The sequence below is a fragment of the Delphinus delphis genome, chromosome 1 (genome assembly GCF_949987515.2).
Source record: "Delphinus delphis chromosome 1, mDelDel1.2, whole genome shotgun sequence".
NCBI classification, from domain to species: Eukaryota; Metazoa; Chordata; class Mammalia; order Artiodactyla; family Delphinidae; genus Delphinus; species Delphinus delphis.
The window spans coordinates 94,065,430-94,081,325 of record NC_082683.1 but is presented as its reverse complement, the minus strand read 5'-3'; the positions used below and the strand labels follow the sequence as shown (position 1 = coordinate 94,081,325).

The following is a 15,896-nucleotide window of genomic DNA, read 5'->3' as shown; positions in this document are numbered from 1 at the left end:
CCAGAACAAGATTGCTGCACAGGCAAATTCTATCAAACATTTAGAGAAGAGTTAACCCCTATACTTCTCACACTCTTCCAGAAAGTCACAGAGGATGGAACATCCCAAACACATTCTATGAGGCCAGCATCACCCCAATACCAAAATCAGACAAAGGTACCACAAAAAAAGAAAATTACAGGCCAATATCACTGATGAACATAGACACAAAAATCCTCAACAAAATACTAGCAATCTGAAACCAACCATCGGCAGGCAGACTCTCAACCACTGTGCCACCAGGGTAGCCCTGGAATCTAATTTTAAACAATGATACAAATAAATTTATTTACAAAACAGAAATGGACTTTGGGATATTGAAAACTAACTTACAGTTACCAAAGGGGAAACGTTGTGGGGAGGGATAAATCAGGAACTTGGGATGAACATTCACACACTACTATATATAAGATAGATAACCAAGGACATACTGTATAGGACAGGGAACTCTACTCCATATTCTATGATAACCTATAAGAGAAAAGAATCCAAAAAAGAATGAATATATGTATATGTTTAACTGAATCTGGTTGAGAGTCCGCCTGCCGATGCAGGGGATACAGGTTCGTGCCCCAGTCTGGGAAGATCCCACATGCTGCGGAGCGGCTGGGCCCGTGAGCCATGGCCACTGAGCCTACGTGTCCGGAGCCTGTGCTCCGCAACGGGAGAGGCCACAACAGTGAGAGGCCCACGTACCGCAAAAAAATAAATAAATAAAATAAAAATAAAATTGATAAATTGTAGTTTAATCATGTTATTTAGAAATATTCAAGTAGATATTAAAAAATAACAAGGAAAAATAGGTGAAATACTTGAAATGGGACTTGAGGTAGAATCTGATAAGATGGGGTAGTGCTGCTTTTTCATTATAGTTTTATAGTACGACTTGACTTTTAAAAATTACGTTCATGTGTTACTCTGATAAAAATGCTTATGCTGTATGCTAATTGCCATAAATGCTATGAAGGAAATTAGGGATACTGTAATGAGAATAATCGAGTGGAGAGTGCCAGATACAGGACAGTGTTCTTTAGCTGGAATGGTCAGAAAAGACTCTCTAAACCTGAAGGATGAGAAGCAATGTGGGTTGACAGAGGGTGAGAGTTTTCCAACACAGGAATATAGTCCATGCACAACTCTAAGAATTCTTGAACCTGAAAGAAGCCTGGAGACTAGTAAAGAAGGGGTTTGTTAGAGATAAGATTTAAGAGGAAGATGTGAGTCAGATTTTACTAGGTAGTAATGAGTCAGTGGTTATCCTAACTTTAACCCAAGGTACCATCTACATAAAATGCCCTTAGCTTTTCTTCTGTACTTGGTGGAAAACTCACATGTCCTCCTCCCTTTACAAACTTGTCAAATGCCTACCATGTGTATTTTAAATATTGGATTGGCCAAAAAGTTCGTTCGGTTTTAAATAAAAATAAAACATTTTTCATTTTCACAAAGAATTTTATTGAACATATTCACTAACCGAACAAACGTTTTGGCCAACCCAATATTTAGCATAGATTAGATGTGGGTATTTTCACTGGGTTACATGAGTCCATATGTGAATCAGAAAATTTTCTAGAATATTGACTTGAAAGATAGCTGATCTCAACATAAAAGTTTTTCCTTTAACTTTTATTACCCATAATCTGATATATTTTGTCAATAAATGCTAAACCTGTATTTGATGCGAAGGGTCATTGAAGAATATTTTAACATTGAATTTAGGCCTTTTATTATTATTGTTATGGGATCTGAGTATGCTTAAGACCAGTATAGTTTAGGAAGAATTGAATTCTGGTTTTGAAAATATCTACCTTTTAAAAATTTTATTCATTACTACCAGTTTCTTAACAAAATTGGTTATCAAAATTGTGGACTACAAGAATTAATCTTATATCCAAAAAATAATTATTTTAAAATAATTTAAATTGTTTCTGAATTTTCTTACAACAATACTCAAAGGAAATTTTGTTTCATACTGTTTTACCTAGAAAAGGTGAAATTTTGGAGGAGTGAGTGTATGTGTGTATACGTGTATGTACATCTGTGTGTGCCTTAGGCAGGGCAACCCTTCCCTACAAATCTTTTTCTTTCTTGTCCTTAAATTCCCCACAACTCTCTCTCTAACCCGATGCCTATTAATTCTTGTCTTTGTCCCATTTATTTATTTGATAAATATTTAGTGTATGTTAGGCAATATTCACTTCACTGTTGTAATCTTTGTAGAGCATTTGTGTTTGGACGTATCTAAAGGACTTTTTTCTGCATTATTTTTTTGAAGTACTATAATTGGTACAGAAGTAAAAACAGTTCAGATCTGCCACTAAATTAAAATCCTAACAGATACATATTTTTAGCCTCTGTTCTCTTCCAGGTACATTACCCAAATTTTCTGCATCTTTGTTTCTTATAGGTATGCTGGAGCAATGGAAAGATTGCAGGCAGAGACTGAACTTATTAACAGGGTAAACAGTACTTACCTTGTGAGGCACAGGACCAAAGAGTCAGGAGAATATGCAATTAGCATTAAGTAAGTGGGACAAGTACTTTTACAGAAATAGCTTTCCTGTTTTCATAATTGCATAGATCATCTGACATATATAACACTGAAGCTGAAAACCAAGGTTCTAATTGCAGCAGAAATAATGTATCATCTCTCCAGACAGTTCATTAATACTTGAAAATATCTGTTAGAAAAAATGGTATTGTGTTATAGGCTGCTAATTGGCATACTACATTTCTTTCATAACATTGTACTTGATATGTGTATGTTTCTAGTAAATCCTAAGAATTATAAATTACTAGATTTTATTTTGTTTTTCCATATTCCCAAATTGATCTTATAAAAAAATTGGGCATAGTGATTGATCAAATCTAACCCAACCCCCTCGTCTCACTTCAAATATTGGTTGTATCTTCAACCAATCTAGTGAATATATTTTGTTAATTAGCTGTCACCAGTGTATTGGCATAGGTATATATTTTGCCTTCAGAATTAATTCCTATAATGTTATTGGGGCATGCCCTCTGGTAACTATTGATTTCTACTGATTAAAAACACATTTATATTCATAAGTTATTCATTGCCCACAGGTACAATAATGAAGCAAAGCACATCAAGATTTTAACAAGAGATGGCTTTTTTCACATTGCAGAAAATAGAAAGTTTAAAAGCTTAATGGTAAGCATTGATTAGTTCTTTTCAATCTGTGGTCCTTATTTTTCTTCTATTAGAAAGGTCAGTTTAATTCTAGTTTCTTGGAGTATTTGCTCACTGAAACATTGTTTAAAGAGAATCATACCATAATTATGCAGCAGAATCCTGAAAATTTTAATTGTAAGAATTCTAGTTAAGTTTTATATTGCCCTAGACATATTTTTCATTGTAAACTAAGTTTACAAGTTTTAGATAATATTTCAGAGTCCACACTAGAAGATTCTTAGAGCCACAGACACGTTCAAAACAATCAACTTTCAGTTATTTGTGTTTTACCTTGTTTGAATGACACACAGCAGAGTTTTAACGTGCTTCTTTCTTCCTCTGCCTCTATCTCTTCATTCAGGCAGAGGAAGATATTTTAAATTATAACATTAAAAAGTTGTAATTGGTAAAATACCGCTCACATTTAGGTTCATTTCATGCAAAACATACTGTCAAATGGAAAACCTTTTTGTATTTTCTGCTATTTTAGGTGACCTGTACTACAGTTCTCCTTCATTACCTTGGACAATTAAACATTAACAAGGTGGCATTTTTACCACATGACAGTGATATTTCATAGGAATTTTACATTTAAATTGAACAGTATGTTGTTACCAAGTTGTTTCAAATAAATAAAGATTATTAATTCTGATGATTTTTAAAAGTGTAACTTAGCATATAAGAATAGTATATGTCATATCAACAATACATATATCAGTATGTCATTACATGTGCATTGCTTGTGCACATGTGCATTTACTGTCAATGCTTGTGCATTTACTGTCAATGCTTGTGCATTGACAGTAAAGAAGAAAGTTCTTATTTCATGAAAAATGATCTCAAGTGTGTTTCTCAAGTTTGCAAGCATTTCTTGAGATAATGAAGAATTTGGAGATAGGACATAAGATGCATTTGTAGCACTCTGCTAAGTACTTTGAGTAACATTGGGAAGGACCACTCATTGATTGAACCATCAGTCAAATGATACACACTGCATCGTTCCAGAAAACATCTCAAAGCACTTTGCAGATGTTAACATTAAAGTTAAAACTGAGCGTAAGAGAGCCTTACAAAATAAGCCAGCTTGAAAGCCTTATCTAAAAATTTAGAACTGCTTCAAGACAGGAATCAGCGTTTTAAAGAAATTGAAGCATCTTGAGTTGAAAGAAAAGTAAGAAAACCTCTCTGGACATAAATATCACATTCCCAATTCAAAAGCTAAGGATGGGTAGCAGGACTGTGTCCTGGAAAATGTAAACCCTGTCAAGTTGGCAACCAAGATCCAGGTATCCTCCCTGCTGGCAGTGAGTTATGTTCTGCTGGAACAAGCAGGCTGTGCACAGAGAAAACTGGACCTGAGGAGGTTCTTCCCTAAAGGAAAACCTAGCAGGGAGGTAGCAAGTGGATGCACAAATAATGAGTAACAGCCCCAGCCGAGACATGATAAAAGCGTGAACAGGGAGTCTCCACATCGCTGCGAGACACACCAGCCTGACTCACCTGAAGAAATTAGGGTGGTTGGTAATGAAGCTGCTCCGTGGTATTATAGTTGATATGAGACTTTAAAAAAAAAAAAATGCTGTAGGGCCAAAGCTGACTACCAGCCTTGATGACTTTGAAAGCAACAAAAGGGACTTCCATCACAGCAGATAAGCGAAGAGGATGAAAGGAATAGTCACTGGAGAGGGCCAATCAATTCAGCTCTTTGTCACCTGGATTCAGCTCAAGAAAGTTCCTCATCCTCTAAGGTCAGATGTGAAAAGCCAGTAAATACTGCATGACCTGGATTAGTGGACACAGATCCTCAAGTTCCTATCTGCATGTAAAGCTGTTATTATAGTATAAGCAATAAAGACCCAGAATTCAAATAACTTGGACCAGAGAGCAGTAAAAGTTTCTGCAATGATGTTCTGGAAAGGGAATTAAAAGTAGTTGTCACAGAGCTAAAATAAGCTCCCCTTATATGCTATGTGTAAGACATCAGAAATGCCACTGCAAAAGACACATGCAGGGGCTTCCCTGGTGGCGCAGTGGTTGAGAGTCCGCCTGCCGATGCAGGGGACACGGGTTCGTGCCCTGGTCCGCGAAGATCCCACATGCTGCGGAGCGGCTGGGCCTGTGAGCCATGGCCGCTGAGCCTGCGCGTGCGGAGCCTGTGCTCCGCGGCTGGAGAGGCCACAACAGTGAGAGGCCCGCGCACCGCAAAAAAAAAAAAAAAAAAAAAAAAGAGACACATGCATGTTTTTTCCTCCATATCTGGGGATCTTTTGTAAGGAAGTACATAGTGCAGAGGGTTAAAGGGAGGGCATTAAGAATTAACTGCAAAACTACAATGAAAAAAAAACTGCAGCAAAAGGATATGACAGACAAGGAGCTGAAAAATCTCAGCCTTAGATGAATACTTCTGTCAGCTCTTACAAAATCACTGTAAACGTTGCTGAAGAGAGTGTTGAAGTTGTCTGGACCTACTTCCTCCTCTTTGTTTCTGTTCATTTGTTGAACAAATTTATATTGAGTCCTCACTATGTGAAGTTACTGTGCTTTTGCACAATTCAAAAAGGACTCAACTGTTCAAAACAGCTTTCAAATTAGTAGATCTCTGTGTACTGAGAACCTCACAATGGTGCTGTCCTTTGACCCTCCGCTGGGAAATGCCACATGGATACCTGATCAGAAGGAATGGCTCCTATCTCAGTAACTAGCCCCTCTGGAAGAAGAGAGAAGGTTGATAGGCACCTTGGGAACGTAGGGGCTTCTCTGAACCTGCATCATGCAAACTCAAGGAGGTTACATTTTATCGTGTTGGTGTCAAATAACACAGTTCCTATTATAAGTACATAACAGTCTATGCATTTTCTTTAGTTCAGTATCTTCCCATCATGGCTGGTAAAGTTATATTCATCTACCTAATGACACTCATTAGGGCCTGGAATTAAATTTAATTTGGAAAGGATGTAAAATGAAAACGAAATCCAGAATTTGTTTTAAATTAGCCAGTTTCTCGAAAAGAAGATTGGCCTCAGGTGGTTATGACCTAACCTTTTCCCTCTGGTTTCAATGGCTTGGTTAATCAAAATCTTTGTTTTTCTTAGTCAGTAAATCCAAATTCTAAATGAATTTCTGTATCCAGATTACAAGGCATTAATTTTGTTCTAATTTTCATGTATGCCAGACAGTCCATGTCCAAATGCTGTTTATAAATCAACTCCACTGCCTGTTTCCTTGGTAATTGGAATGACTGGCTCTCACTCATTATTTTTCAGAGAGACCTGAATTGTTGACACCACTGTGTCAGTGTGAGATAAGGAAAGCTTAGCAATTTCTTTTGTTTAGAGTCTTCTTCTTTACTTGTAGTACTTGAAGGTCAATGATTGCTAAAGCAGAAGTGGATTAGACTAAAATACTGAAAGGCATAAGTTGGAAGAGATCCACCATGGCACTATTTAATTCTACCCAGTTAGAAAGATGTAGGGAGATTTACCCTCATAAGACTGTAAAAATGGAACTAAAATATCTTCCATGCTCAGTGAAGTGATAAAAAAGTGTTTTACAGCTTACCAAGCCACATGACCCTAGGCCTTGGAAAAGTCATTTTTTTCTTCCATAAAATTTGGAGGTGGGTAGGTATTAAATGATGACCAAGTCCTTTTCAGTAATGATAATTCTGTAGTTTCTAGCCAACTTCACATAAACCTTAATTCATACTAATTCATGATATCATGCATAAAATTCATATTACTTATAACAAAATTACACTGAAGTTCAAAGTTATTGGCTTATAATTACTCTCAGGTTGATTTTCACATTTTTGCTAAAGAAAAGAACACATTTCATTCAGTTTAAATGAGAAGACTAAGAGAACTGTTATATATATATATATATATATATATATAGTGTCGCTGATGCAAATGATAATAAAGTGTACCGTTCTTCCAGAGACCTTACAAAATTTTGCATTTAAAGAAATTAAATGATAATATTGGTCTCTAAGTAGAATTTAATTCCAGACATTGCCTTTGCGAGCCATGCTAAAATCACCATAATATAAATGCCATATTCTGATCAGTGAAGTCATTTTGAGGATATAATCTTCTGATATTTTAACTTTTTTTTTTTTTAAGTTGGTCAGGTTCCACATTCCTTTGCTTCATCAAGGGCACCCATAATCTGGGCCCAAGCAAGGAAGAAAGGATGGAAGAAAATATTTTTAAGTGTCAAACCACAGCATCTTGGGTCTAAGAGAACAAATTCCTGGTATACCATAGATACTTAGAAAATGCTCCTTCCCTTTGCTTCACTTTTTGCATATTTACATTTGCCAGGTACTATCTGCTAATAATATGATGTAGTTCAGAGCACAAACTTTGGAGCCAGACACCAATTATACAGACTTGCCCAAAGCTGATTAATCTCACTGAGCCTTGAGCATCAGGGGGAAAAGGCCCATCTCTTGTTTCTTGTTTGAAGATTGTAAGAAACTATATAAAAGGCCTGGCACATGGGATCATGGTAACTCTCATGATTATTCACACGTACCAGGCACTTTATACGTTCTTTGCTATAGCCTGTGAAACGGTTTATTATCCCCAGATGTGAAAGGTAAAGAATTTCCATTTGCCTTATCCAGTACTTTAGCCAAACCAGGCTCCTTTTAGTTTATGAACGTGGTCTTTGTTATGTTTGTGTCTGTTCCCAGCCTGACTGCTCTACTTAAAATAATCCTTCCCTCCTTCCTGGCTTTTGAAATTTTACCTGTTCTTCAATTTAAGCCAAGCTACCTCCATCATGAACTCTTCCCTCATCCTCCCCACTGGACTCAGAAAAGGAAGCTCTCTTTCTTGCCTTTGAACTCCCATAATCCTTCACTTTCCGTCAAGGGTGAGGACACCTAGGAACCTTATCTTCAAAATCTCTGTGACCCCCTGGAACTCCCCACACGATGCATTCCACAACTCATCCGAGTTTGGTCAAAAATAATAAATAAATCATTGATGATCCTCTTTCTCTTCTTTTGGGTGATTTTTGGCCCGACTGATTTGTTTGGGGAACTTTGAACATACCCATTGAATGGAGATACTGAATCGACGACAGTGTGGTTTTTTAAAGAAATGAGTTGCTTTTATACTGTTTGTTTTAAACAATAGTGCTGTAGTAGAAGCACTGACTAATTAGATTAAAAGTGATTATGCTTTTATTTTCATTTCAGTTTTTTCTAAGAAACGTCTATAGTACTCATCTAATGATAGTATGCATTTTTCCATTATGAATTAATCATTTTTCAATTTCTGTTTAAAGTAGAGGGATTCAGATTTGTGCAGAACCTATGAAACCAACATCTTGAAAGAAATTTCCTGAAATTTTAGTATGAAAGATGGTGGGTGGTTATTATATTAGGCTTGGATGCATTTGGGGCAAATTAGGTATAAGAGAAAATTGGAAAGAACTACATTATTGTACCAGATGACATTAAGTACCAGATGACAGCTATGAGAAGGGCACTAACACTTCCTCATAAGCCAGAAACAATGTCAAGTAAGTAGCATTTGTAGCTTAACAACTTTGGCTTACCATGGAAGAGTACATTTAGGATTGAGTTTGTTTTTCTGCTTATGTTGAAAGAAAATGCAGGAAGCTAGAAATTGCTATATATTCATAAAACAGCTGTTGCCTTTCTAAACAAAAATAAAGGGAGTTATTTCATAAATAAGAACAATAATTACTGCTCTGAAACTGAGGTTTAGTATGGCTTCTCTTTACTTACTACAACTGACTGAAGACTGCAGGATGTTGGGCAGCAAGAGGGGGTAACTCACACTATAAATGGCCTGGGTAGTTAGGTGTCATGCACCTCCAGGCTGCAGGGAGAGATGATCATTTACTCACACTAAGATAGGCTTATGGAAAATTTAGCATTAAATTGATCATCCCTCTATTGTACATAATTACGTGTCAAGGAATTCATGTGTTTGATTCTTTTTTCCTAAAGGAACTTGTGGAGTACTACAAGCATCACTCTCTTAAAGAAGGATTCAGAACCTTGGATACAACTCTGCAGTTTCCATACAAGGAGCCAGAACATTCATCTGGACAGAGGGGTAACAGAGCAGGCAACAGCTGTGAGTATTGTAATTTAGAATACAATTTGCTGTCACTTAAGGATCAAAGGCATGATAACATTAAACATCTTCATTCCAGATTTTGGAATAGAACCAATTAATATGCTGATGTGTTTAACAAGGAATTTTTCTGGAGCAAAGCAGAATCAGATGGACCAACAGGTTTATGAACATGCCTAGATTTAGTTCTTCATGCCAAATTAAAAATCATGTGTGTGTTAAATCCATCAGAAATATAGGGTATGTTAATATGTAAGTTTTGTACTTTTCACTGACTTTTATATTAGCCAAACGCTTTTTAACTGATACATGTTTATGGTCATAATCCTGTTTGATTAACAGTATTTAAGCAAGGCTGGTGCACAGTTCTCCCATCTAACCTTGCACTGCAAGTCTTCTTATAGATTCTATTTCAATGATTACTTTCGGAACTTTGAAATAGCTAAAAGCATGTTTCCTCTGATGCCAATATTTAAAAGTAAACATTAGCCACTTCTTTTCAGAATGAGCACTGTGCCACAAATAATCACAAAAGATTAGCACACAAACAGAAAGCATGTTATAGTTTGAGTGTGAGTTCAACTCAAAAACGTTTTTCTCGTCACCGTTTAATGTCATATAATCTTCCTGTTAATAGATATAGCATGTAGAGAACACTTTGATGAAAAAATGCTATGAATAAAGTGTGATTTCATCCTCTTATTTTAATTTCATAAAACTTTTTTAGAAGAGAAAGGAATACAATTTTACTACCCTCAGAAGGTTTAGCCTAAGCAAAATAGGAATATCTAGAGGTATTTGAAATAAAAAGAATTTGCATCATGTAATATAACTGTTTTTCCCTAAAAGCAGAAACTGAAAGGGAAGCAACGCTCAGGGCACTAACACCACCAGTAAAATTTCATAACATTTCCATAAAGCAAATATACAAGTAATTTGTCACATCAACTGACATTTTTTTTTCAATTTGAATAACTTAATAGCTGTTCTCTTCACAAGGATCAGTGATAAATGAACAAGATTGTGCAATGAAAGTAGTCAGAACACACTTTTTGTTGAAACTGTAAAAACATTAAAATTTATCTTTCAGTTTTTAGCCCACTCTTACCCAGTTATCTTAGATGCTCATATAGGCCATAAGTTTTGCTCATTCAAAAATGGAACTTCCCCAGGCTTTCCTGGTGGCACAGCGGTTGAGAATCTGCCTGCTAATGTGGGGGAACGCAGGTTTGAGCCCTGGTCTGGGAGGATTCCACGTGCCGCAGAGCAACTAGGCCCGTGAGCCACAACTACTGAGCCTGTGCGTCTGGAGCCTGTGCTCTGCAACAAGAGAGGCCGCGATAGTGAGAGGCCCGCGCACCGCGAGGAAGAGTGGCCCCCTCTTGCCACAACTAGAGAAAGCTCTCTCACAGAAACGAAGGCGCAACACAGCAAAAATTAATTAATTAATTAACTCGTACCCCCAACATCTTCTAGAAAAAAAATGGAACTTCCCCTTAAGAAACAATTTTTTCTACAAACTTCTTAAAAGCCTACCAGGGTTATGACATTTTTCCCTACACGAAAAGTATAACTTTCAATTCTTTTACTTTGCCTTCCCAGTAGCAGGAGATAAAGTTGCCCAGGAGGTCAGTTACACTAAAAATCCTGTCTGAGTTGTTTGCTTAGTTTTAGAAAGTCCGGGTGAGAGGGACTGGCAGTCAGGGAGAGCCGGTATCGCAGTCAGTGGAAGGTTCTTAACCCTCTCTTTCACTGTGTGGTCACTCTCAGGCACTCCTGTGCTTGGCACAGGTGGGTGCTCAGAGAATATTGGTCAACTACGAATGAAGTTGCCTAGCTAAAATTGTTTTCTAGTGTTTGACCAAGTATTCATTGCTCAAACTTCTTTAGCCACTAGGGATGGCGTTACAGGCTCTTTTTCTTTTTCAAAGCATGACCAATAACATGATTTTGAGCGTCCATGCAAGCTACATTCAGTTATTCGTTCCTTCAGCATATAATAATTACCTAACGCAGAAAACGCGCTGTTCTAGGTATTGGGATTCAGCAGAGTCCCTATCCTTATGGAGCTTATATTTTAATGAGGCAGCTCTGGCAAGTCTGGGTTAGGAGTTTGATATTTTTATATAGGATGATCAGGGAAGATCTCACTCCTAAAGTGAGCAGAAAAAAGTGAGGGCATGTGTTGGTATGTCAGTCAGCAATAATTTCCTGATGGTCTACACTCCAAGATTATTCAGCAGGATTATAATCTTAGGTCAAGTGTATATTATCCCAGTGTTTCATTTACTTGTTGCTGACGTTTCGTATGAAATGAGAACACTATGATGATTCTGAGCATTGAATGAGGTGCTATACATGAAAGCATTTAGCAGAGTGCTGGTAACATGGGAAACACGCCATACAAGTCAGCTGCTGCTGATTCTACCACTTCTACCACAGCTGTTGCTTTCCTACTACTACTAGTCACTCCTCTAACACAGCAAACATTTTCCTGTATTTCTAATTGTTGAATTACTAGTTTTAACTCATAGCAATTTACATCGTTGCTTTTATGATTTTTTAAAATACCCCTTGCTTATTTTATACCAAGTCCTGATTAAAGGTTAACCCTTAAGTAAAACACTGCTTCAATTTTTACACACGTGTCTCTCAGGAAGTGGTAAAGAGGAAACTCTACATATTCTGTATAGAAAGATTGTGTAGGATGTCTTTAGAGTCCTTACCTCTGGTTCACAGCTTTGGGTGTGCTGCTGAAAACCATCTCAGAATAACTTTTATGAAGAAGTAGTACCTTGGGATACAGGACAGGGCATGGCATCTTCATTGCTTCTAAGTAATGGAGGAAGCAGAGCAGGCAAGCCAAAGCCTAGGACCACGCTGTGTTCTGGGTGGAGGTTGAGATTGGAGTTCTAACTCCTGAAACCTACGATTTATTATTATTTTTCTCCTACATGCTACATAGTCACCTTGGAAAAGAAAGTCCCAGGGCATCGCAGAAGAGGCTGCTTGCTTCTGTATTAGTCTAGGTTTGGATGTTCTTGGGAGAATTAAAAACTCTTCTCAAGTTTGTAAAATATGGTAAGATTATAACAGGCCTACCTCATGCAATTGCAAAATAACATATATAGGGCTTCCCTGGTGGCGCAGTGGTTGAGAGTCCACCTGCCGATGCAGGGGACACGGGTTCGTGCCCCGGTCCGGGAAGATCCCACATGCCGCCGAGCGGCTGGGCCCGTGAGCCATGGCCGCTGAGCCTGCGCGTCCGGAGCCTGTGCTCCACAACGGGAGAGGCCACAACAGGGAGAGGCCCGCGTACCACAAAACAAAACAAGACAAAACAAAAAACATATATAAAGACACTAATTAGAATTAAACAGACATCCAGAGTATTGGGCAAGGAGCATGTAGCATTTGTAGGTGAGGAGCCCGTTGTAAGCAAGGCTCTTTCCTAGGGCTGTGAGACTTTTTGCCTCCGCAATGACTTGAGTGTTTCAAGAGAGATGACGAGAGGAAGGAAGAGAACAAAGAGCAGTCAGGCACAACAGTGAGCCGTTGTGCTTCCCTAGAAACTGCAGTGGCTCCGTGGTTCTGTGGATCTGTGTAAGAATCCCATTACTTTCCAAAAACGGTCGCAGGAAACGTGCCTTAGACTGCTGCGGGTGTACCCCTAGGGCCTGTGTATTTGAAGGGCACTGAACTGACTTTTGCCTTTCTTTCTGTACAGTGAGCGCTTAATTATTTTCAGGTCTGCTACTGAGTAGCTGTCTGACCCCAGGCAAGTCACTTAGCCTATTCGGGCCTCAGCTTTCTCACCTGATGAATAAGGAATGAGATTAGATATTTTATTATGTTCTTTAAAAAATAGCATGCTAGGTTTCTTTCTTTGTATGCATGAGAGAAGGAGGTAAGGTAGAATGGTAATAGACCGTTACACCTGGAAAAGTTGCACAATTAGCTGTTTCATTACCTATTAATAGACCTTAAGCATTTTCCCAAGTAAATGGAGAATTAGTTGGACCACAGAGGTGGCTCATGTTTAAAAAAAATGTCACAAGACCTTATTAATTACTAAAGAGGGGAAAATAGAAACACCTAAAAGTGATCAAAGTTAACATCACCAGTAATGGGACAACTAGATATCATGCACCTCCTAATGTGATGCTCTGAGAAGGATGTAACACCACTTTTGTGGTATTCCTGCCCCCCAGGGTGCACAATTTGAATCTAATCATGAGGAAATATCAGAGAAACCCAAACTCAATGACATTCTACAAAATAATTGGCCTATGCTCTTCAAAAATGTCAATGTCATGAAAGACTGCAGAATTGTTTCAAATTGAAGAGAAGGAGACCAAAGAAACATGACAGCTACATGCAACATGTGATCCTAGGTTGAATCCTGGACCAGAATTTTTTTTTTTTTTTTTTTGCTTTTTGCTATAAAGGACACACAGGGAACAATTAACACATTTTGAATAAGTTTCTAGATTAAATAATTTTTGTTTTTGATAATTGTACTGTGATTATATAAGAGAAGAAAATGCCTTTGTTTTTAGGAAAGACACACTGAAATATTTAGAGATAAAGGGCATTGTCTGCAACATATTCTAAAATAGTTCAGGAAAATATAGAGATGATAAACATGGTAAAATATTAACACTTGAGGAGTTTGAGTGAAAAAATATATAAGAATTCTTTGTACTATTCTTGCTACATTTAAGTCTGAACTATTTCAGAAGTAAAAGTTTTAAAATTTCGAGATGATCCGTTTACCTGAGAACTAACAGAATTGGGAGAAAATGGCAGCATTCTCCTCTTTCACCTGTTCCAGGAGCAGGGGCAGCTTGGTGCACTGATTTTAGGGTGTGTAGAGTACGGAGTAGGACGTATTTGAACCATCTCTTCCTTACCTGTAACCTCACTGTATTTACTTACTCATTCCTTCATTGTTTTATTCAACAGTTATTTATTCAACACTTACTATGTGCCGAGTCCTGTTCTGGATGCTAAATATAACTGAATAAGATGGATAGGAACAAACATAAAACAAATAACTTCATAAATAATCACAAATTTTGATAAGTCTTGTGAAGCAGAAGCAAAGTGAAAGTGTACAACAAGAGGGCCTATTTAACCTGTAGGGTCAGAGAAGGACATTTTGAAGAAGTGGCATCTAGACGAAACTTAAAGGATCTATGTGGATTGGCAAGGTGTGGGTTAGTGGCGGTAGGGAAACATCACAGTGAAGAAGCAGCTTGTGTGAAGGACATTTAACAGGAAATAACTTCACACGTTTAAGGAATTAGAAGGGGGTTGAAATGTTTAAAGCATAGTGAGTGGATTCTAATATATACGTTGGGAATGTACTGACGCTTTAGAAGTAGAAATGATATGAACTGATTTACACTGTTTTGAAAGATCACTGCCTACTCCGTGAGAGTGGCTTGAAGGGAGGCATGGACCAAAGAGATGAGTGAGGAAACTACTGCAGATGTCCAAGGGAGGGATGATGGAGGTTTGGACAAAAACTGAATAGAGACAGTGGAGCAGGACAGTGGGCAGATTTTGGTATAATCTGGAAGTTGAATTGATTGGATAAAGGAATTGAGGTAGAAGTGGTACATGTATGATACACAATTATTTGCCTTGGATGACTGGCAAACGGTGAAACCATTGGACTGATCAAGAAGCAAAAGAGACATAACATGTATAGAGGAGAAGGTAATACATTCAGTTGTGCACAGACTTTCAGTGCCTGTGCACACTCAGTGGTTCAGTAGGCATTTGACACTAAGAAGAGTGGTTGGAGTTGAAGATAGAGTTTTATGAATTGCTCACACTTCGTTTCAGCTTACATAAAATATAGCATTATTTTTATATAGTTTTAATGATTTCTTCTGGTCTATTGCTCCCTGAAGCCTTAGGAACCAGGCTCCTGAGCTTCCCATTCTCAAATTGCACTTTGCACAGTGCCTTTCATGAAACACGTGTTCAGAAAGGGCTAAATGAGTGAAGTCAGAGCCTAAGGTCTGTAGGAGACATAGCAGGTATTAAAAGCACTATGTGTAGTTGTTATTTGAAAAAGCATGGAGAGATGGGTGGGCTTGAAAACAAAATATAGAACAGCATGATCCTTTGAGGTGGTGACAAATATTATAGCAATTCTTCAAAAATTGTCAAAGGCTTCCTGGGTCTTTGGGACCGTGCGAATGACCTTACAGGAAAAAGTAAAAGCCAGAGCCAGGGCCCAGGCTGCTTTTCCCTACTGTGGTCTTGTTCCTTTCACGCAGGTAGTCCCGTTATTCTATTAGCCATCTGACAAGGTGCTTAAGCTTCATTTTAGCCAGTGTTTTAGAAACTTGGAGAATTTGTATTGTTCATATTTATTTAACTCACTGTAACATTATATAACTTGCTTATTCCTGATAATACTTGAAACATCTGATAGTGCCTTAACCATTATTTATTAGTTTTATCACAGTGTAATAGTGGATAATATTTATTATCTCCTTCATACACACTCCTCAAACATCCACTTATTT

At 37.7% G+C, this 15,896-nt stretch overlaps 1 protein-coding gene across 1 annotated transcript in view; it reads left to right on the top strand.

Annotated features, from left to right (window-relative positions):
• VAV3 (vav guanine nucleotide exchange factor 3) overlaps positions 1 to 15,896 on the top strand; it is a 395,580-nt gene that overhangs the window by 363,752 nt on the left and 15,932 nt on the right. The window contains exons 23-25 of the mRNA XM_060026411.1: positions 2,447 to 2,563; positions 3,127 to 3,214; positions 9,222 to 9,351. Of these exons, the coding sequence (XP_059882394.1) occupies positions 2,447 to 2,563; positions 3,127 to 3,214; positions 9,222 to 9,351 (335 nt within the window). The remainder of the gene's footprint in view (positions 1 to 2,446; positions 2,564 to 3,126; positions 3,215 to 9,221; positions 9,352 to 15,896) is intronic.